Source organism: Cenococcum geophilum (assembly GCF_001692895.1).
Source record: "Cenococcum geophilum 1.58 unplaced genomic scaffold K441scaffold_2, whole genome shotgun sequence".
NCBI lineage: Eukaryota > Fungi > Ascomycota > Dothideomycetes > Gloniales > Gloniaceae > Cenococcum > Cenococcum geophilum.
This window is the reverse complement of record NW_027137560.1, coordinates 4,161,334-4,181,922: the sequence shown is the minus strand read 5'-3', so window position 1 is coordinate 4,181,922 and position 20,589 is coordinate 4,161,334. Positions and strand designations below refer to the sequence as shown.

At 49.6% G+C, this 20,589-nt stretch overlaps 4 protein-coding genes across 4 annotated transcripts; all 4 read right to left on the bottom strand.

The window, feature by feature from the left end:
* Nucleotides 1–2,660: 2,660 nt before the first annotated feature.
* Nucleotides 2,661–8,531, bottom strand: K441DRAFT_601114 (type II DNA topoisomerase). The gene is made up of 5 exons (XM_067645220.1): nucleotides 7,954–8,531; nucleotides 7,611–7,898; nucleotides 4,858–7,560; nucleotides 4,542–4,805; nucleotides 2,661–4,485 (listed from the first exon to the last, which is right to left on the bottom strand). The coding sequence occupies exons 1-5, from the start codon at nucleotides 8,428–8,430 to the stop codon at nucleotides 2,968–2,970; spliced, it is 5,250 nt and encodes a 1,749-aa protein (XP_067510002.1). The 5' UTR covers nucleotides 8,431–8,531; the 3' UTR covers nucleotides 2,661–2,967.
* A 3,517-nt stretch (nucleotides 8,532–12,048) lies between these two features.
* On the bottom strand, nucleotides 12,049–13,061 carry K441DRAFT_651448 (uncharacterized protein). Its single transcript, XM_067647196.1, has one exon. The coding sequence runs from the start codon at nucleotides 13,027–13,029 to the stop codon at nucleotides 12,385–12,387; it is 645 nt and encodes a 214-aa protein (XP_067510001.1). The 5' UTR covers nucleotides 13,030–13,061; the 3' UTR covers nucleotides 12,049–12,384.
* Nucleotides 13,062–13,866: 805 nt separating this feature from the next.
* Nucleotides 13,867–14,640, bottom strand: K441DRAFT_673031 (uncharacterized protein; the record flags this gene model as incomplete). The annotated part of the gene is made up of 2 exons (XM_067650611.1): nucleotides 13,867–14,443; nucleotides 14,507–14,640. The coding sequence occupies 2 exons, from the start codon at nucleotides 14,638–14,640 to the stop codon at nucleotides 13,867–13,869; spliced, it is 711 nt and encodes a 236-aa protein (XP_067510000.1).
* Nucleotides 14,641–16,327: 1,687 nt separating this feature from the next.
* On the bottom strand, nucleotides 16,328–19,286 carry K441DRAFT_683828 (uncharacterized protein; the record flags this gene model as incomplete). The annotated part of the gene is made up of 2 exons (XM_067651729.1): nucleotides 16,328–18,875; nucleotides 19,123–19,286. 2 exons carry the CDS (start codon nucleotides 19,284–19,286, stop codon nucleotides 16,328–16,330), a joined length of 2,712 nt encoding a protein of 903 aa, XP_067509999.1.
* Between the last annotated feature and the right edge of the window lie 1,303 nt (nucleotides 19,287–20,589).

Here is a 20,589-nt window from a genome sequence, read left to right as displayed (position 1 = left end):
GCCTTCCCCCAGATTACAGTTCCCTCCTCGGGAAATATGGGCTGTGGCAATCTAAATGAAAAGACTCTAGCATGGCTAGCTTCCAGAGAATGGTGGTTCATACTAGCCAATCGGTAGGGGTGTTGTGCTGCAGCCTCCCGCCGGAACAGCACACGTACATAGCCAGTCGCGCCGCAAACGTGGGTTGCCTTGCTAGTTTTGGGTGGCATCTTCGGCAAGATACGTAGAGATCAAGTCGCGGCGCGGAAAGTGGTTGAGTTTGAGGCACTCAGTGAGGTCGATATACACCCTTTTGGTTGGCAGGGGGACTCGAGGGAGTTGATCTCCAAGCAAGGTGGCTTGATCACCCGCCTCTATTTAGAAGGTTGTATACGCAGCCACATCACACAAATTGGAATTGTGGTGCTGGTGCTGGAGTACGCGTGGCTTGCGCTGGTTAAGGCGGAGAAAGGTACGTAGTGACTATCACTCGATTGCGGTGCGTTGTCTGCTGGTCCTTTGCCTCATAAGCTGGGCCGTGCCTTACCAGACTTTAAGAACAAAGAAAGAGTTTCAAGCGCAGTACCTGTTTCTTCACCGCCGCTTGTCTTCGTGTTGTCGGCAAGGCGGTGATTGCGTCTTATATTGACCGCTCAAAGCAGGAGGCAGGATTCTGGAGCGCTCGATGCTCTAACCCGTGACCCGTACCTGGAATGGAGGTGCTTCTAGAGCCCTTCTAGAAACCCAACAAGACATGCACCATGATGCATAGCAGTGAATGATGCGTTGCTTCCTTGACACTTGTCCGTTTATCAGCAGGCGTTAATGGAACAACCGTGAATGGTCCAGAAGTGACGACTCTGGCTTGCAGTCTGACTATGCAAATATCACCGATTTCGGCTACATACACGTCTATACTTTGATGACCTCAAAGCCTGCTTGTGTAACATTTAGGTTGCTCTAACTGGCATAGTATGCCATACTAGGTGCTAACTTGGCGAGACAGTGTTCGCCATCGCTCCGGAGTGTGGCATTCGACGAATCCATCTGTTGTTTCTTGTAAAGACGTGCCACATCCTCGTCTACATCACAAAACCAGAATACTGGAATCCGATTACTCTTCATAAGTGATGAAACCGTGGACCATAGCACAATTAGTTGGTAGTTCGTTGGTTGCCTTTATATAGGGATCGCCGGTGAGTCGTATTTCAACCGTTCATCTCTTGCTCGTTTGCAAGTTAAAAATTTCTAGTTGGAATACAGTAGTTTCACAAAGTATTTTCACAAAGTATTCTGTACACTCTAGTCGGTTGTTAGGATCGGTTGTCCGCAACGAAATATGAACACAATCGATAAGATCATTCGTATCCCCTAAGTCATTGTTTCGTCTTAAACACTATCAGTAGAGTACATTTCCTCCGACCCTCGAGAGAGACCTGCCACCAGCTCCGTTCCGTGAAACCCATCTGCTACAATCTGAAGACCAGCCGAACCAAGGTTCTCCAATGCCTAAAGGGGGCGGTTATCATCTCCTTGCCGCCCGCTCTGTTCTGGCGGTATCAATACAGATCGTACGTTTCCTTGCTCTGCTCCCATTCGTATCGCGCAGAAACAAGCTGCGAGGTCGAAATTGGCCTCTAGCCTTGTGCTCTTCAACGGGACGGGACGAGGTGCGGCATTGCTAGTAATTTATTACTAGCAACTCAATAGCTTGACGCCGCGGTGGCACGAGCAGCGTGGACGACCACGATGCGGCAGGGTGAGTCGGTGCAACAAGGCTCTCCCCCACCTCCACAAGCCAGGCCAAGCCAGGCCAGGTCAGGCCATCCTCCCCCAATCTCCCCGCCACCAGCGCTGACGATCCTCGCAGTTCACGCCGTCCCTGAAAGACCCACCGCGCAATCCGTACTCTCAGCGTATCCCGATCACACTTAGCATCCCGGCCCAGATCCTAGCGGCGTCCACAGCCTCAGTCCCACAGCGTCGCTCCCCTTCCCTTCCCATCCCCTCCCGCCGGCCTCTCCCCCACACCTGCCGTGTGTCCCCCCGCGACACAAAAAGCCGCAACAGTGGCGCCCTCGAGCCTGCGTGCGACGCAGCTGTCAAGATCTGGAGACAAGGGCCGCAGAGACGGGCCTTTGCTGGCCCAAAGCCACAGTGCTACGATTTGGAATTTTCGGCGCACCCTAGCGGCCCTAGTTTCGCAAATCGGCGGGTAGCTGCAGGAAGAAGGGGAAAAAAGTGAGCAGGGAGGTACGCGCTCGCGGCGAATGGTGGAAATGGGACGTGTGCCGTTGGGCCGTCAAGCTTTCTGCGTAGACGTTTGACTGGGTGGGGTTTTTCTTTTGGTTCGGCCGTGGTTTGGTTGCTCTGTGTAGAGTGTTATGTCACGTTAGGGGTTTTAGATTGTCGAAGCTCGACACTTTGCGTTGCTCTACCGACTTGAGTTGAGGACGCTGCTATCGTGACATTCGGCGGGCGGGATTCTTTAAGCAGTGTGAATACGAGGACCTGGATGTAACTTGCAGAAAAGGGCGTACAATACGTATCTGAAGTAAGGGGAGGTTGCTTCAAGCCAGATCGCGGATCCGTGCATGCTTAATCAATCGCTCTCGCTTTGCTCCCGTGCAGGGCAGGCCGTCTTGACAAATCGCGAGCAAGCAGTAGGTATTTTCCATGAAGCGCAGTTGATTGGGTAGCTTCACAATACCATTCACCTGGGAAAGGGAGGGAGCGGCAATATCAAAATAGAAGCAAGCCAGTATTCTGGATATCTGATCTGAGACAGCGGAAGTCTGTAGAAAGAGTAGAAAACGCAGAAGAAATGTGCCCCGCTCCAGCCCATTCCAAATAATACACAACAGTAGAAGATTATCACCATCAGTGAATCAAGGAAAAGAGAAGTCATGAACAGATCGTAATACCCATCTCCACCCCTAGGTATCAAACGCCATTTCCGTCCCAACCAGCCCAACCCAACGCACTTCTTTAGTCACTGTCATCATCGAAACTAGCCTCGCTGACATCGTCTTCGCTCTCGTCATCACTGGGAACTTGGTACTTCGGCTTAGCAGTCGCTGCACGTCGGCCGGGTCGGGCCGCGGCTCTCGGCGCAGGCTCAGGTTCAGCCATGGTCTCATCCTCTTCATCGCTCAGGATATCGTTAGCCAGGGCACTGACATCCTCCTCGTCATCCATATCCTCATCATCCATATCCTCATCAGAGTCGGCAGCCTTCTTTGGTGCGGATTTCGTGCCTGACTTAACCTTGCTGAGCTTGGCGGCGTAGGCCTTTGCAGCCGGCGAGAGCTGAGTCGCCTTTTTTGCAACGACGGCAGACGCAGAAGCCTTCGACTTTGGAGCAGGTTTCGCGGCTGCTTTAGATGCTGTCTTCGAAATAGGTTTGGCGGCTGGCTTGGCGACGGCTTTGGCGGTCACCTTGGAGGAGGTTGCTTTTGGCACGCCGAATCCGAAGGCATCGTCATCGTCCGATCCAAGCATAGTGTCGTTGGCGTTCCGTGGTGCCGGCCTCTGGGGAGACGGCTGGGGCATGAGCTTGGTGTAGTCGGTCTCATCGTCGGAGATGTCGACAATAGGCCTGGCGGCAGGTCGAGCAGGGATCTTAGCAGCAAGGCTGGTGGCACTGCTTGGCCGGTGGCCGCTTCCAGGACGCGCTGACGTAGACTCAGAGAAGAGGGGACGGTTGTTGCTTGTACCGTTGGTATTAGCACCAATTCCCTTCACCATGGTGCTAACGTCTCCCAACAGATCATCCCCGTTGTCATCATCGCTATCATCCGAGAGGACGTATTTAGGAACCTTCTTTGCTGCAGCCCGAGCTTGACGGGCTGGGGCCGCACGTTTCGTCTCCTTGGCCTCTTTTGCAGCAGCAGCAAACACATCATCCTCATCATCCTCATCATCGCTAGGGATAGACACCGGAGAAGGTTTCTTGGCCTTTGTTGTGGCAGCTCGAGGTTTCTTAGATGGAGCAGGGGGCTTGACATCCTCTTTTGGCACGACGTCAGATGCGCCATCTTTTGTCATGGCACTATTATCTACCGGCGGCTTTGCGGCTGTTGAATTCGATGCCGCACCTTCCTTCAGTGCCTGAGTGGCAGACTTGGGAGGAGGCGAGTTGTTTTTGTTGAGATAACTCAATAGGCCACCCGTCTTTGGCTTGGTAACCGCCTTCTTCGTTTTCTTGGATCCGAAATCCGAGTCGCTAGGTGCGTCGCTATCATCGGCTTTACGCTTCTTTGACTTGGGTCCGCCTGCACCGATACGGAGTTTGGCAGAGGCGCGACGTCCCATATTTGCGATCTTCCGGGCCTGCTTGGCTTCGTCATCGAGTTGGTCATGCCACTCTTGGATGAACGCATCAAGATCACGAGTCCAGAGATCCTTTGGCGAGAGTTGGATGAGAGCATCTATCTCCATTTCCTTATCACCAATTTGCTTGAGAAGTTTCTCGACGCGTTCTTGAGTCAAGGACCAGATGGCCATCTACAAATAGTCAGTTTCAGTCAATTAGGCCCAAGAGACACGTATAAGCAACTTACGCCAAGAAGATAGTCATAATCATTCGCGCCGGCTTCGGCATCATTCTCAGTCTCCTCGTCTTCCGCAGCGTCTTCAAGTTCGCCAGCCTTTTGAGCATCTGCTACTTTGGGGAAAGGTTTGAAGTTGAGATTCTGCAGTTCAGCTACAAGAGTCGATTTCTTTTTCTTGGAGATGACAAGTTTGCCGTCAATAATCATTTGAATGAAACGAGACTGGTTGCTCATCTTGTCGAGGTCTTTCTGCATCTCACTGAGTTGGTATTGCTAGATGTAGGTTAGTCTTGTGTTCAGAAGTCCAAATAGGAAATCGAGTTACCTTGCGCTTCTCATAGTATCTCAAACGGATATGATAGAATTCCTCCATGATATCTAGCACGGTAGCGTACTTGTGAATCCGACCCTGAGCATCGAAAGCGACCAAATTGGATGTTGCCATAGTCTTTGACAGTTTAAATGTCTCTTCCAGACCTTTCTCGGTCGCATTCTTAAAGTGCTTGTCATCCATCTTGATAATGAAACGGACCTTGTCAGGAGTGTTGTATTCAGTGTAGTCCTTAATAAAAGAGGGGACCTTCTCGGCCTTAATGATGTCTTCTAGTCTGTCCTTGAAGTCCTGGGTCCATAGTCGGACGGGCAGTTCGGTGACCTCAACTTCGTTGTCGCCTGTCTGTTGAATAATACCAGAGAACTTGACCCGCTCGCCACCTAGATCGACAACCTCGCCGGTGAAGCCTCGGAACCAAGGAGTCATTGGCTTCATATCTTCTTTGGAACCTCCAACCATCCGCCGTTTCAGGTTGTCGACAATGTCGACTGGATTATAATTCGGAATAGAGGAACTCCAACCAGTTCCAATACCATCCGCACCGTTGACCAAAATCATTGGAAGGACAGGTACGTACATTTCAGGCTCAATCGTCTTTCCATCACTCTCACCATACTTGAGCAATGCATCGTCCTGAGCATGGAATATCCTCCGCGCAAAGGGGGAGAGCCTCGTGTAAGTGTAACGAGGGCTGGCCGCATCACTGCCACCTTGAAGACGACTTCCGAAATTTCCGCTGGGCTCCAGGCAATTGATGTTGTTTGAACCAACAAAGTTCTGAGCGAGACCAATGATGGTTTGCTGCATGGACGCCTCACCATATGCGTAATCCGTGGAGCCAGACACTGAACCAGCAAGGTCAACGACCTTCGTATCCTTCTTTAGGTTTCGCTTGAAGCAAGTATAAAGAACTTTGCGCTGGCCAGGCTTCAAACCATCAATGACTGAAGGGATAGACCGAAGATTGTCAGCCATACTGAAAAGGATGAGTTCTTTGTTGACGAAGTCTTCATACGAAATCTTGTTCATAGAGAGATCGAGATGATTTCCAGGTACGAACTCGCGCAACCATTCCTTACGAGCATCGGCCTTCTTCTTCGAGAAAGCTAGCTCGATGAGCTCGGATTCTTTTTCTTTCATAGTATGGAACTCCTTCAAATGGGTATCCAGATCCCGGAAGTAGACTTGAGCGTCTTCTGGGCGACTGGTTCCTAATCCCTTGTAGTATTTGTGATCCCAGCCTTTTTGATGTCCGGGTTGCTGCTTCCACTCTTCATACTCAGGCATAGAGAAGAACGATTTCAATTGCTTTGGGTGCTTGATATCACCTTTCCATACTTTGACGATGGGAGTGATGAATTCCATCAAGAACCCTTCAAGCTTCAGCAGACTGGGGAATTGGACTTGAAGGAAGTTGATGAGGAGGCCCTTGATATGGCTTCCATCGTGATCCTGATCCGTCATGATCATCAAATGGCCGTAACGGAGACTCTTTGTGTCGGCATATTCCTTCTTGTGCTGCAAACCCATAAATTTCTTGATGTTTTGGATTTCTTGATTCTTCGAAATTTGATCGACCGATGCATCGCGAACGTTGAGCAACTTTCCACGAAGAGGGAAAACACCAAATAGATCCGGATTGACCACAGCTCTTCCAGCCAGCGCAAGCAAACTGGCCGAGTCACCTTCGGTAAGGATGAGTGTGCACTTGTATCCATCCTTAGTGCCAGCCCTATTAGCATCCGTCAACTTGGAATTGTTCATACGAGTGCGCCTGTTGCCATCTGATTTCTTGAGGAGCTGATCGGCCTTCTTCTGGGCGAAATCCATAATATTGCTGACGACCTCGGTTTTCTCAATAGCCTTAAGGAACTTCTCGCTAACAGCGCATTTGCTTCCAAATTGGCTGGCTTTCGTAGTCAATTGCTCCTTTGTTTGAGAAGTGAAAGCTGGGTTGACAATCAAGCAGTTGACAAATAAGAAGATATGGTTGCGGATCTGGTTATTCTTAAGCGCAACACCACCCTTGTTCTTCTTCTTGACGGCCGCCATGAGCTTTTCAACAATTTGATCGGCAATGTAGTTCACGTGGGTCCCTCCAGATGTCGTTGCTATGGAGTTAACGAACGAGACTTGCTGGAATGATCCATCGGACACAGCAAAGCCAACTTCCCACCGTTCGTTAGGGTTGTCGGTGATGATGACCTGTGCATCGGATTCGCCGCCTTCGCCAGTTCTGCCTTGTTCGGCAGCGATGGCTTTGGTGTACATCTGCATGTACTTCTTGAAGTTATTGACCTTGACTCTATCGCCATTAAGGTAAACTTTCACATCTTTGACAGTGCCTGCTAGATCGTAAACTCTGCGCTTGGCAAGCGCCTCGAAATCATCATCCATCCCGTTCATGTTGAACTTCCTGAAGTCTGCAGTGTACGTGACCTTCGTGTAGTCATCGCCTTTGCAGGGAGTAATCTTGGCCTTTCCCATCTTACTCATGTTATCCGTCCAAGTCTGCTTATATTTTTTCTGCACCTTGGAATCTGCCGTTTCGATAGTAAACTCGGTACTAAAGACGTTACACAGCTTCGCGCCGTAGCCGTTACGTCCACCGGTGACCTTCTGTTGGTCATCGTCGTAGTTCGAGGAAGTCAACAGATGGCCGAAAATCATTTCTGGGACGAATATTTTTTCTTTCTAGAATCTAAGTCAGCAAATGTTACATGGAGGAGAAATTAGCCATTTACCTCATGAATCTCGATGGGAATACCCTTGCCATTGTTCCGCACCGATATCTCTCCTGACTCTCTATCTATGGTGACTTTGATTTCGTTCATATTCTTGTCATTATGTTTGTTGTCCGCGGCGTTGACAAGGATTTCGTCGAATATTTTATAAAGACCTGGTACGTAGCTGACGTCGCGGAATTCCATGGATTCGGTCGTGGAGTTATAGACCCACATCTGCCTATCTGTTCGCTCGACCGATCCGATATAAGTATCGGGGCGCTTAATGATGTGCTCAAGCTGTGTGAGCTGTGAGGAAGTTAGTATGAGGTTTCAACCATGAGATTATGCGCGTTGGTCTTACCTTCTGGAACCGGTCGGTCGCCGTTCCAGCGGCTTTGGACTGGGGCTTGGGTGCAGACTCAGGCTCATCTGTTCCATCGCGTCCAAAGGTCTCGTTGTTGATAGGAGCTAGGGGTTTGCCGCTGGACTTCTTCGGTCCCGGTGCTTTCTTCTGATTTTTGGAACTGGGAGGTGTGTTGGAAAGTAAGGAGTCGTCATGATCAGAGCCTAAACCGTCATCCATATCGACATCAGAGTTTTCTTCGTCAGAGTTGGCCTTTGCTCGCTTCTTAGAAGCCCCGGCTTTCGTTGCTTTGAGAGTTGTTTGCACCATGGTTTTCGCCGGTCTTCCTCTAGGTTTTGCTGCAGTGGTCGCTTTCTTTGGTGCTGCTTTGGTCTTTACTGCCTTGACAGCCTTTACGGGTTTTACGGGTTTGACAGGCTCGAAGTCGGAGCTCGCGCCATCGTCGAACACGGAGTCGAGTAAGGAGTCGTCCATGGTTCGTTGTCAGTAGAAGCGGCCCAAGAGAATTGGTAAGTGTCCGTAAGGACCGAGCGAGAGAGAAGTAAACAAAGTTCGAAGTCAGCACATGAAGGAGTGGAGGGGAGTATGCATAAAAACAAAGGCTGTGCGCGTTGTTTTGGATGCGCGTGTTTACAAGCAGTGGCGGTGGTTGCCGAGCGGAACGGTCACGAGGGTCCCTTGGTCCCTTACAGTCGCTTCGGAAAAGGACGATCAAATGTCAGAAACCATAATCAAAAACAGAAATTTGCCGAATCCTCACCTGTTTGAACCCTTTTTCTGTACTCGCGCATGCCACCACCCATCACCTTATTATTACCTTCTATTTAAAGCCATAGGTAAACCTACCTGGTTAACTAAACAGAAGTCGATTATACAAGCTCTAATTAACCTCGGCAACAACAACTTCTATATAGAAGTTAAGACCGGCGTTCCTCAACCTACTCTTTAACGCTGGAGGGTAAACTTAAAGAGATATGGCCAGATTAATCCACCAATTAAGGCAAATAGTAGGCCGCTGCTGCTTATGGATGAGGCTCTAGATATATAACGTTAGGTGTTATTAATATTAATATATTAACGCGTACCTTAGGGCCTCCTTAAATACCTCTTATATAGCCCAGACGCCTATTTTAAAGAGATACTCTGGTTTTTATACAATAAATATAATATAATAGTGGCACGGAGTACGCTGTCGGCTGGATTAAAGCGAAGGAGATAGAGTAGAAAGGTTATAAGGATAATTGTATAACAACGTAACCTAGGCCTAAGAGACAACTAGATTATTCGAACCTATAACTATAGGCGTAATTAGTTTGTTTTTATTAACGAATTAGCTTATAATAAGAAGACAATAGATAGGAAGTATAGGTAGGTACCTATTAATAAGCCTGCTAAAGGAATATCAGAATTAAAGAGATCTAAAAGATGGAGCTTACTGCCAGCGTATACCTAGTAGGGCTATATGCCTAGTTAGTTAATATACTAAGGCTCTATTAACGGGTTAATGTTTATTTAGTAGATAAAGAACGAGGTTCTTACTTATATGCAGCCTTATCCATAGCCTTATTTAGTTCTAGTAATAGATAATGCGTTAATCCATTGTAATAAGGTATATAGTAACTATAAAGGATAGGCGCGCCGACGCTGCTGCTTACTTAAACCTAGGAAGTTCAACGCCTCTGTAATGCTGCTAGTGTTAAACTTAAATATCTTCCTCCTTACTTACCCAATTTTAATCTAATTGAGGCCTCTTTTTACGACTTAAAGTAGTAGCTACGTACTTATCGATTTAAAGCTAAACTATGGAATAACTTTGGCAACTTTTTAAACTATATGGTAGAGTAATAAGGATTTGATAAAAGGGCAAAAGAATATTTCTTACGGGCAGGAATTAAGCAGTAGATAAAGGGAAGGATAAGGTCTATTGTTATATAGAGTGCCTACCAATTAAGACGTCAAGTAAGGCCTCTACTGTAGCACTATAATATTGCTAATCTATTCTAAAGTCCTCTAAGTTATCCACTATGCGATTAATGAGCCTATATATTAAGCCAACCCTATACAGCTTTATATGGCCTATATTATTATTAAGCAGCGTATGCTTAAGTATCTTAAAGGTATAGTACTTGTTAACCAAAATTAACTCCGCTTTAGTAAAGGCGTGGGCGAAAGCTGGATAACAGCTTTATAGCTATTTAATAAAGGCGCTAAGCTTACTATTTAATTGTTTAATATTACTGCGGGCGGGGCTATTAGGTAGCAGGCTAGTAGAAGGCGTATTTAAGAGTAGATAGTAAGGACTAGTAGGCGTTTTAGAGGATAGAGTAGAATCGGATAGGGCGCTCCGTAAAGAAGGCACTAAAGAAGGTTTTATATTTGGTATAGGATCCACTATAAAACAACTATTAGCGATAGCTGGTAATACAAAAGAAGGCATTACTGCCTATATAGCACTCTGTAACTGTTATAGTGTCTACTAGTTCTATAGCTAGTTCTACTATAGTATCTAGCTCTACTGCTATATCTGGTTTATTAAAAGCGTTAATTGCGTTTATAATAGATCTTATTAAATAGGATTGGCTGGTAATTATATAACTGTGGTATAAGCCTCTTATCGCTGCCGTCGTTGGGGAAAAGAGCTTAATTTGTCTATACTATAAGAGTTACCTTAACGGTGCTTATAGCTGCCCAAAGACGCCTTTACATCTTTTTTATCCTCCTTATCCTGTAGGTGCTAACTATACTTAATCTTTAATAGTAAGGATAGATCTAGTATATTAACCATGGCTTTTTTCTATTCTATTGCTTCCGACTAGCGCGTAAAGTGGTAAAATTATATTAGGTAGTGCTTTAAGTCAAATTTAAGATAGTGTATAGTGCCGTGCTTTCTATTCTTATAGTGCTATTAAAGGCAGCAATAGCGATTAAGCAGCATATATAGATGCTTGCCTCTAGCTTCTATACGTTTATACCGTTTAGCAGCCTTTTTCTATATTTTAGTGGTAGTTGATGCCTTCTTTTTACTAGTAGCTTCCTCTACTATACCTTTGTGATCCTCGCTAGAGGACTTTACCTCTTTATTAACCGCTACTTTAATTAGAATACCTCTTACTTAAAGCGCCGCATTAATAGCCGCAGTAAAATTAGTGTCTTTAGCATTAGCAGACGCGTTAATAGGTATAGTAACGGCCTTATATTTAACTGTAAGATTAACCCTCTATACCCTCCTTACATACTTTAACTGTGCCTCTATTATTCCCTCTACTTCGCGCCATTTATCTATATTATTAACCTCTTTGGGTATTATAGGATCCTTCGGATTTAATGACGCAATAATAGTAGTTAATTAATTAAGCTAGAAAGAACGAAGACCGTAATATTTGTTAGCTAGATGCGTATTTTAGGTAACAAACTTTTGGTATTTAAAGGCTCCGAACGGAACGGCCAGAACCTTAGTAAATATCTTTGTAGTATCGGCGGATACAATTATATTTAGAATAAAGGTTTAATAATCTTTGGGCTGTTCTATAATAGTAAAAGGCGTTAGTATAGGTAGTGCAGGTTTAATAGTAAGGTCCACCTCTTTAGGCGCTTTAAAAGTGTTCTTTATAGTATTTTTAGGTGCTTTGGCTCTCCTCCTGTGCGTTATAGCGCTAACTAAAATAGGAAACAATATAGGCTTTAAATAGCTTTAAAAAATAGGCGACGGCGATATATTAGCATGGAGGATGGGTGGTGGCATGCGCGAGTACAGAAAAAGGGTTCAAACAGGTGAGGATTCGGCAAATTTCTGTTTTTGATCATGGTTTCTGACATTTGATCGTCCTTTTCCGAAGCGACTGTAGCCGCCACACTTCATCTCCGCCCCACTTGTGAACGCAGCGAAGCCATAATTCATATTCCATCTCTTCTAGTGACTTGTACTTTGAGTCAATTCTGATACTCAAACTGGTCTATGCAATTCATATTGAGCATGCAAAAGTGAATTCGTAACTCTGACATTCCAGGATTTATTCATTGAACCATGCTGGAGATGTCATAGTATTAAAGATGGTCACTGCTAAGTGATCTACGCATTTTAATTGTGCGAGTCGAGTTGCGTTCTGATCAGAGAAGAGCATTTTAAATTTTTACGAAGAGATGTAACCCTTGAGAACTGATACGCTCTATTCTGAAGCTTGCATGATGCAAGAGAGCAATGCTTCTAGAGTGAAATTTGCAGCTCCTAAGAGCTGATAACCATAACCTCAAACTCTCTATACAGGAGGAATGATATATCGAATACACAGCAATTGAAACGCCCTTTTTAATGCCCAGTCGATACCCGGATAGCACTTCTAGCCTTGGAACCCTCCGGTTTTAAACATACCGGGACACTCAAACGCCAATCCATATGCATAATCCGAACTGTACACACCACCGACAACCCTAGCAAATAATCCCATCATTCTCCACCTTGAGCTCCACATTCCCCATCCCATCCTTCGTCTTCCGCCTCTTCTCATTCCTTTTCCTCCTCTTCTCCTCCCTCTCCCGCTCCTCCCGCTCCTTCGCCACCTCCAACCTCACTCCCAAATCAACCACCTGCTCCTTACTCTCCTCCTCCCTCTTCCTCTTCAACCACAGCAACCGCTGCCGCACCTCCTCCGCCGTCGCCCTGCGCACCTCCCCACTCTGCCCCGTCGCCACCAAATGCTGCCTACTATTCAAATGCTCGACGAACTGCAAATTATCCTTAAACGTAAGATCGCACGCCTCGCAATAGAACCCGGCGCCGCGCCCGCGCTTGCCCACCGCCGCACCCGCCGGCACCAGCATCGTCCTGCCGACAAAGCTCGCGACGTCGAGCCGCGCCGACCGCGCCTCGGTCTCGCGCGCATCCGGGGGCGTGCTCGCGCGCCGGACGTACTTCTTGCCCGCCAGCGCCGCTTCGTACCGCGCTTTGCCTTCCTCGCGCTGCCGGACGTCGTGCTGCGCTGCGCGCGCGGCGTACTCGTCGCGGTCCCACGTCTTGCGGAAGGCGGTGTCGCCGCCGGTGCTGCTGCCGTAGGCGCCTTGCTTGTTGGAACTCATGGTTGTCGGGTTGTGGAGGATGAAGGGAGGGGTTACTGGGACCGGGGGTCGCTGGGATGGGGTTGGGGAGGGCTTCAATAGAAAAACAAAGGCTGCAGCTGTTGTGGCTGCAGTGGACATCACGCGTTCTGCGCTAGTGGTGTGTTTCGGCTAGGGCGAGCCGGAGTTGAGCCATAGGACCCTTGTCGCTTCGCGACTTCATCTAATCACCGCTTGATACGTTCCCAGCCAGCGTGTCTCCAAATCCAAGGGTGTTTATCAAATTGGTATGTATTTAAACCACGTAAAGTTCTAGATATATATATGAATATGAAATGAATCCGTCGGTGTAATCCTCGTCTGCGAGAGAGCCCAGCGACATTCGGGCCGGCGTTTAGACAGCTAGAGTCTAAACGCGTTGGGCGCTTGGAGGGGATGAGTTAACATTAAGTATCTATAAGCCATAGTCATACCTTTCGCCTTTCCCAAAATAATCAATCATATCCTCCCATGCCCCCCATACCTTCATCCCATATCTTCATTCTAGTGTAAGGTCAGACCTCTGAGCGCCGTGCGCAACATCCCAGAGACAAAGGGACGATCAAACATGAACCGTAAGAATGGAGGGCATCGTAATGATGCGTTTGTAGGCGTTCCAGTAGTACTGATACCTGCCATTCGTCCTTATGTCTTCCAGGTATCTTTCAGAGGAATACACCAAATATGTGTAGAATAGGTGACCAACAGATATTGACGACCATATACTGTCGTCAGGTCGATTTCTTCCAGGGTTTCAAGACTTTGGCTGATGCTTCAGCAAAGCTTCAGGAATCACTGGGAAATAAACTTAAGGGTTCGTTAGTAGCCGAAATAAGCTCCTCCGGGAGGATATTGGTACCCCGGTTGCACTGGTATTGGCGGTGTAGGAACCATAGGTGGGGCTCTTGAGCGTCCTACCACGGGATAAGTGAGATCCTCCACTCGCCTCGGCCTACCCGCGCCCGGCGCGGGCGTAGCCGAATCTCTATCCCTCCTACTCTTCCTCTTGATTTCCTTCCCAATCCCCGATCGTTCGTATCCTCTATCCGCATACCCTGCTACTGCAAATGGGGGTTCTGCTACTTGTGGTGATCGTTCACTCGGCAACCGTATCTCAACAAGACTGTAAAAGTAGTCGAGGACCTCGGGATAGCGAAGAACGGAGGCACGCCAGTCAGCATCGATACCGCGTTTCAGCTCCGCGTGAGCCTCGGATATTTGTGCTTGTAGTTGTGCTAGAGCTGCTGGGTGCAGTGGAGGATGACCCGAGTATTGCATGTAGATGGAGTAGAAGGGTAGCGATGAGAGATAAGCGGAGTGGGCCGCTTTACGAGCGCTCGTAAGACGTTCGAAGGCGTTAAGTATATGCGTTCGAGCGTGCGAGATTACCCAGTCGCTGTTCATCGTTTGCATCAGCCTACTGCTTCGTTTGAGCGAGGCGATGGATGATGCTACTCACCGAATCTCAGCCAAGCGCGATTCCATGGCCCTTGTCTCTGCCTGTTTCACGGCTATCTGGAGCCGTTCTGATTCGCAGGGACATTCTGGATAAGCAGGCGCATTACAGATAGCACAATTCGGAGAGGTGTCCATGGCGGGTGTGGACTAGAAGCGTTGCGATGGCATTGTTGTGAGCGTTTGATCGAGGAAGATGTGGTTGGTGGCAAGGAGGGAGAGGGTGCGAACCTCACAGTGGGAGATGTTGAACCTAGGCGGAGAAGACGGGTGAACGGTCAAGACGCGAAGCTAGAAGGGCGGTGACGAGGTACATGATACATGACGCGGTGCGGCACTGATGGCAAATAAATTGCTGGTTAGCATGGGCAGCTTATGTATGTTGGATGAGTTGTTCTCAGTCGCTAAAGCACTGACTGTATACTTGGCCAGGAACTCCTTTTCCCGTAATGTCGTCTGCCAAGCCCACGCTCTTTCTGCCAACAATATTCACCCGCCTCTATTGGTGAGAGAGCCATCGAAAACGAGGCGGCAGAATCATTTTTGCGGGGAAAGATGCACAAGAGCACTGAGATCTGTCCTGAGATCTGTCCTGAATCTCCCGAATCTCTCAGACGCACACGCTGGCTTTTGTTGAGACATCGGTCGGACGTTGTCGGTGTCCATCGACGCCAATCGGTCTCTCCTCCGCACATTGGCTTACCTAAAACCATGAAGCTGTGATTAGCTGTATGAGATGCCAATGGGGTCTTGATGCTGTTGGAGGATCTCACGGCATTTGCTAACATCGGTGCTGCTATCAGAGTGCTTCTGCGCAATGGAGGACTGCAAGCCAGTCGGTGATGGTAGAACGGACAGTCTCTTTCGTATGAACGAGATCGGCCCGGGAATGTCTACTGAAGTACTCCGGACATGATAATGTCCGGTTAATTTATGTATATGCACACTAATCTTTTCGCTTCAAGCAGCCTCACCGTTGGTTCTCAGCCCTCCCAACCACACATCCACCGAAAATTCGGATTTCCCACAAAGCATATCGTGTTTCTAATTATTGTGCAACGGTTGATTTCGATCTTCCGAACACTTATTAGGTAGTTAGTGGAACATTGACCGGAACAGCATTACCCCTTTGATGCCATATTTCGTGTTCACTGTGGAACCGCAGCTACTTTTCTCTCCATTTTTAGTACTGCCTTATATTACACTTTCTGTAGTTTCTGGAACACTTAAATCAGGTCCTTACATGCCATTCTACACGTGGCATTGACCGATCTAAACAGACTCTGCCGGTGGATTAGCCCTCGTGGCAGAGAAGCCCCGAAATCTGCGCTGGCAACAGACATGCCAACGAAACCTAAGGACAAATCTACCTCATCTTCCCGCTGTGCTCAAAGTCAGCAACTCCTAACAGCCCGACTCCACACGCTTAGGCGAGCATTCTGTGCTACCTGAACTAGCTCTATGTCTGCCTGACCCTTTCCTGTTGCAACACGAATTCCAACCTCAAATCATTACCCCATCACCGACCTAAGCTCCAATAGCAAGGAAGCAATGGAGGAGAGTGTAGAGTCCAATTCCATTATCCTATTACACTATTGAGAAATTAAGCTAGCTACAAGGCACTATTTTCCGGCACACCCAACGCCGAATGAAATGAGGTCCTCAACACCAACAGTAACCGCGCCTCTCTAATCCACTCCAGATAGGCCACAAATATGATAGCAAAGAAACCTAAATAGGAAAATAGACAAACAGATAGTCAAATCCAATTACCGCTCTCATCCTCGCTCCCCTCTTCCTCCTTGATAACCGGCAAGGGCCACTCTCAAGTGCTGAAGTCCATCCCAAGCGCCAACTCGCTCTCATCCCACCGCATCACCTGCGGCGCACCCACCGCGCCCGCAAACTCTGGCAGCTGCTCCCATTGCTCAAACCGGAAGCAATCCAGCCCGCCATCCGCACCACCACCGCCAACATCTCCATCCTCACCCACACAAATCTCCCCCCCATCACCCACACACTCAATCTCAGGAATCGCACCCCACCCCCCCCCCCCCCCCCCCCCCCCCCCCCCCCCCCCCCCCCCCCCCCCCCCCCCCCCCCCCCCCCCCCCCGCCGCTGCCCCCTCAGCAGCCGCCACCACCGCCCCCCGCTGGACCCCCCACCGGCCCTCCTCCAGCAAGCCCTCAAAGGCCGTGACATCGCCCAGCACGCCGAGATCCTCGAGCGCGTCGCGGCGGTCGAACCCCGGCGCGGCGGCCTCGACGCCGTGCGCCTTCTTGAACAGCGCCAACCACTCTGGGTTGTCCGCCGCCGTCTGGTTCCACGGGTCGTCGTCGCCGTACAGGATGCGGCGCGCCTGGCGCTGCAGCAGCTCGTCCGGGACGCTGCCGCCCTGCTCCATCTGCTGCTGCGCGAACCGGCCGAGCCGGAGCGTTAGGATCTCCCAGCACGTCGCCGTGCTGCTGTTGGCGGGTGGGTTGCTGCCGCTGATGCTGCTGTTGCCCGGGGTTTGTAGCGGGGAGGTGGGGGCGGTGGTGGAGGAGGAGTGGGTGGTGGTGAGGTTGCTGGTCCAGGTGGAGGGAGTGATGGAGGGCCCGCTGGTGGTAGTGGTGGTGGAGAGGAGGGGGTCGGAGTGGGGGGTGTAGCCGGCGGCTTGGAGGGAGACATCGCCCCATTCCTGCGCGTAGAAACCCCCGGTGCAGCTCGCGGCGGTAGGGATCGCGGCCTCCAGGTCCGGCGAGGTGAGGTAGAGCGTGTGGTGCGCCATGCTGGCGGTGTTGCTGGCCGAGAACGGGAACGGGCTCTTGCTCTCATTCGCGATGAGGTACGGTGGCATGGCGTTGGTGACCTGGGCGGCGACGTGCGCTTCGAGCCCTCGGCACCCTTTCCAGTCCTTCATCTGCGCGCCGTTGCGGAATTCCTTGGCCAGGTGGTCCGCGCGGTCTTGCCATTTGGTGAATTCTTGCGCGCAGAACCCGCAGCGCGATTTGATGTATGTGACTTCGGATTTCCAGTTTTCCATGCTGGGAGTCATTTTGCAGCTGTGCATGAGGCGGAGATGCTGCCGGAGATGGTCTTTGCGATAGAAGGTTCGTGCTTCAAGACCTTTCTCTTCGCAGGCTGAGTGGTTGTGCGTTTCGAGATGCTCAGCGGTGGGGTCCAACGCATCGCAGTAGACGCATTTGCGCTGGCCAGAGGCTGAGCATGTTATTACATCCCCAAGCGGAGCACAGATCCACTTCTCTAAGCTCAGGTGCAGCGATTTCTCGTGCCGGGACCAGTCATACTTTGACTTGAATCTGTCCGTGCAGAAGGTGCACTGGAAGAGACGTTGGCTGGCAGAATTCAAGTCTGGTTTTGGCATTCGAGGAGGGACACGATGGCGGCGGCGGCGGTCTTTCTTCGAGTTGCTATTGAGCGAGTTGAAGGAGTTGAGGGAGTTGCGGGATCCGTGGGACCATGCGGAGTTGAGAGATTGGGCGGATCCAGATGAGAAGTTTGTGAAGCCCGTTTCTAAAGAGGTCGTCGAAGGGGCGCGGAAGATGGAGAAGCTTCCGGAGCTGCCATTCGAGTCCTGCTTGCGCGCACCGTAACTGCTGGAGAGGCTAGGAGGTTCTGGTGGATCGAAGTTTTCCACGGCCTTGGCAATGGCCGTTAGAGGCGCAGGTTCGTTTTCAGGGGGAGAGTGCTTCCATCGTTCGAAGGGATTCATGGATTCCCAATTTCGGTCTGAGGGTATGTTGATGGCTGCTGTAGATGGACGAAGGCTAGGTGACGCGGCTCGTTTCGGTCGAGCCTTCTGCCTTCGCCTCGTGTTAGCCATCCAGTTTGAGATTTGGCTGCTAGTTAGCCCAGTTTTATTCTTGAGCTCCTCTTTATCTTTTTCAGTTGGGTAGGGATGGTCGATGTGCTCGTCCATCCAATCCTTCAAGATCTTGACTGCTGATCGCGCGAACCTAGCACTACCTTTTCTTGAGCCTTTATCGTTTTCATCATCATCTCGTTCAATTGGCCCAACGTGACCAAGACATCGCATGGGCTTGATGCCGGTAAGGCCACCAAAGCAGTGAGCGGTATCTTCCCTGACCACATCTAATGTGTCGAGGGCATGCTTTGACTTTTGCTGGCGGGCACCAGGCTGGCTGAAGCTGCAAGGCCGGAAAAGGGCACTGCACGGTGAACAAGCGCTCTGACCCTCATATGTGATGAAGCACTCGAGGTGTCGCGAGCTGCAGTAATCGCAAGCATGTTCGGGCTTCGAATATCGGGGAATCCAGCTGGAGAAATCGTTGTTCCACTCAGCTTTCACCGAATCCTCGAGCGTGGGTTCTTGGATTTCATAGTCGCCTATGAAGCCATGGCATATGCATCTGAGAACCATTAGTAAGGGCACGATGCGGCTACGCGTGACTGATTGAAGACAGCAGATAGAAGGATATCATGAATAATCAGGCAGAGTGGAACCGTCTTGGTCATAAGAGGCCCCGCTGTAATGCCAAGACTTGAGAGAAAGACAGCTTTTGAGATGGTTCTTGCCTATGATAAGAGATGTGGTAAAGAAGTGGACACAAAACGGTCTCGGCAACTCAAGATGCTCAGGAGAATAAGTGGACTAACCCATCTGCAGAGTCGGTGCCATGTGCTGGACACAAACTACGCCCTGTGGAAACAATAGTGGGAACTTCGACATCATCTGTATGGTCTTGTGGCACATCAGGCATGGCGGCCTCGCCAAAGTCAAAGTATTCGGCCATATCCGACTGGATATTGGAGTTATCCATGGTGGTGGCAGGATGAAGCACGCACGCGAGAAACCAGAACAGCAAAGGGGCTCGCCCTACGGACGATTGACAGAGGACTACACGCCCTCCGCACAACAAGGTGACAAGATTGATTACGCCGGGTGGAGAGAAATGACGGGAGACGGGAGAGGATGTAGGGACAGCAAGGTGTAAATGCGAGTTGATTCAGGCTTGAGCCAGCAAGAGTCACATCATTCTCGGATCTGCAGACCGAATCCGGTGTGGTAGGGAGTGGAAGGGCGTGCATGGTTGAAGGCCTGTCCGACGCTTACCAACGATCCCGCCAATGGTTTAGTGTCGCCCCGCTGACCATGAATTTCAGCCCTAGACGTTCCGTAATCGGAGTCGCAGCCTATCACGTCCCCTCCTCCGGCCTTTTTAGAAGCCCGACAAACCTTCTAGAACCCGCGGAGATGTCGCGTTATGTGGGGATGAAAACCCCTCCTGGGTGCTTTTGGGGATGCGCCGGGTTTTGCCGGTGCCATGACCTGCATGCTGCTGATTTAAGGTAAGGCGCAGTGCTTTGCAACTTTGGACATAGTCCTATCAACAAAAAAGTCTCCGATTCGGTTTTTGAAGGCTGAAGGGATACGAAGAGAACCGAGTGAGATGCAACCTTTGCTTTTAGAGAGGGGGGAACGGTAAAGAAATGCGATGAATGCGAGCGCTCCACCGTCCCTCAATCACGTACTCTTTTCTTGGCAGATTCATCTGTGAACTTATCTCATAAATAGGATTAGGCCCACCTCTCTTATATATTTAGGTGCGATCCACAGTCTATAAATAAGTAGATTAATAGGTCATTAATCTAGAAAGGGACGTCGCGGGAATGTAGTAGTTACCTATGCAATTGGTTGGCGCGCGGGTCTGTATTACCACTAAAACGTGGATAGATTAATTCAAGCGATATTGCGATCAAAACAGTAATACAAAAGCTTCAATTTGGCCTATTTGAAATATATAAGCTCATTGTTGATTTTATTATAAATTAATTAAATATCACCTTTATGTGGCTCGCTACGTGAACTCCGCCGCTTTCCAGAGCCTAACGGTAGAATCGTACGATGCCGACGCGACCAGCATGCCGTCCGGCGAGAAGGCGACGTCGCGGACTTCACCCGAATGGCCCTCGAGCGTCTGCAGCGCCGCTCCCGTGTTCGCATCCCAGAGCCTGACGGTGTGATCGAGCGATGCCGACGCGACCAGCTTGCCGTCCGGCGAGAAGGCAACGGCGCAGACCAAATTCGAATGCCCTCGAGCGTCTGCAGCGCCGCTCCCGTGG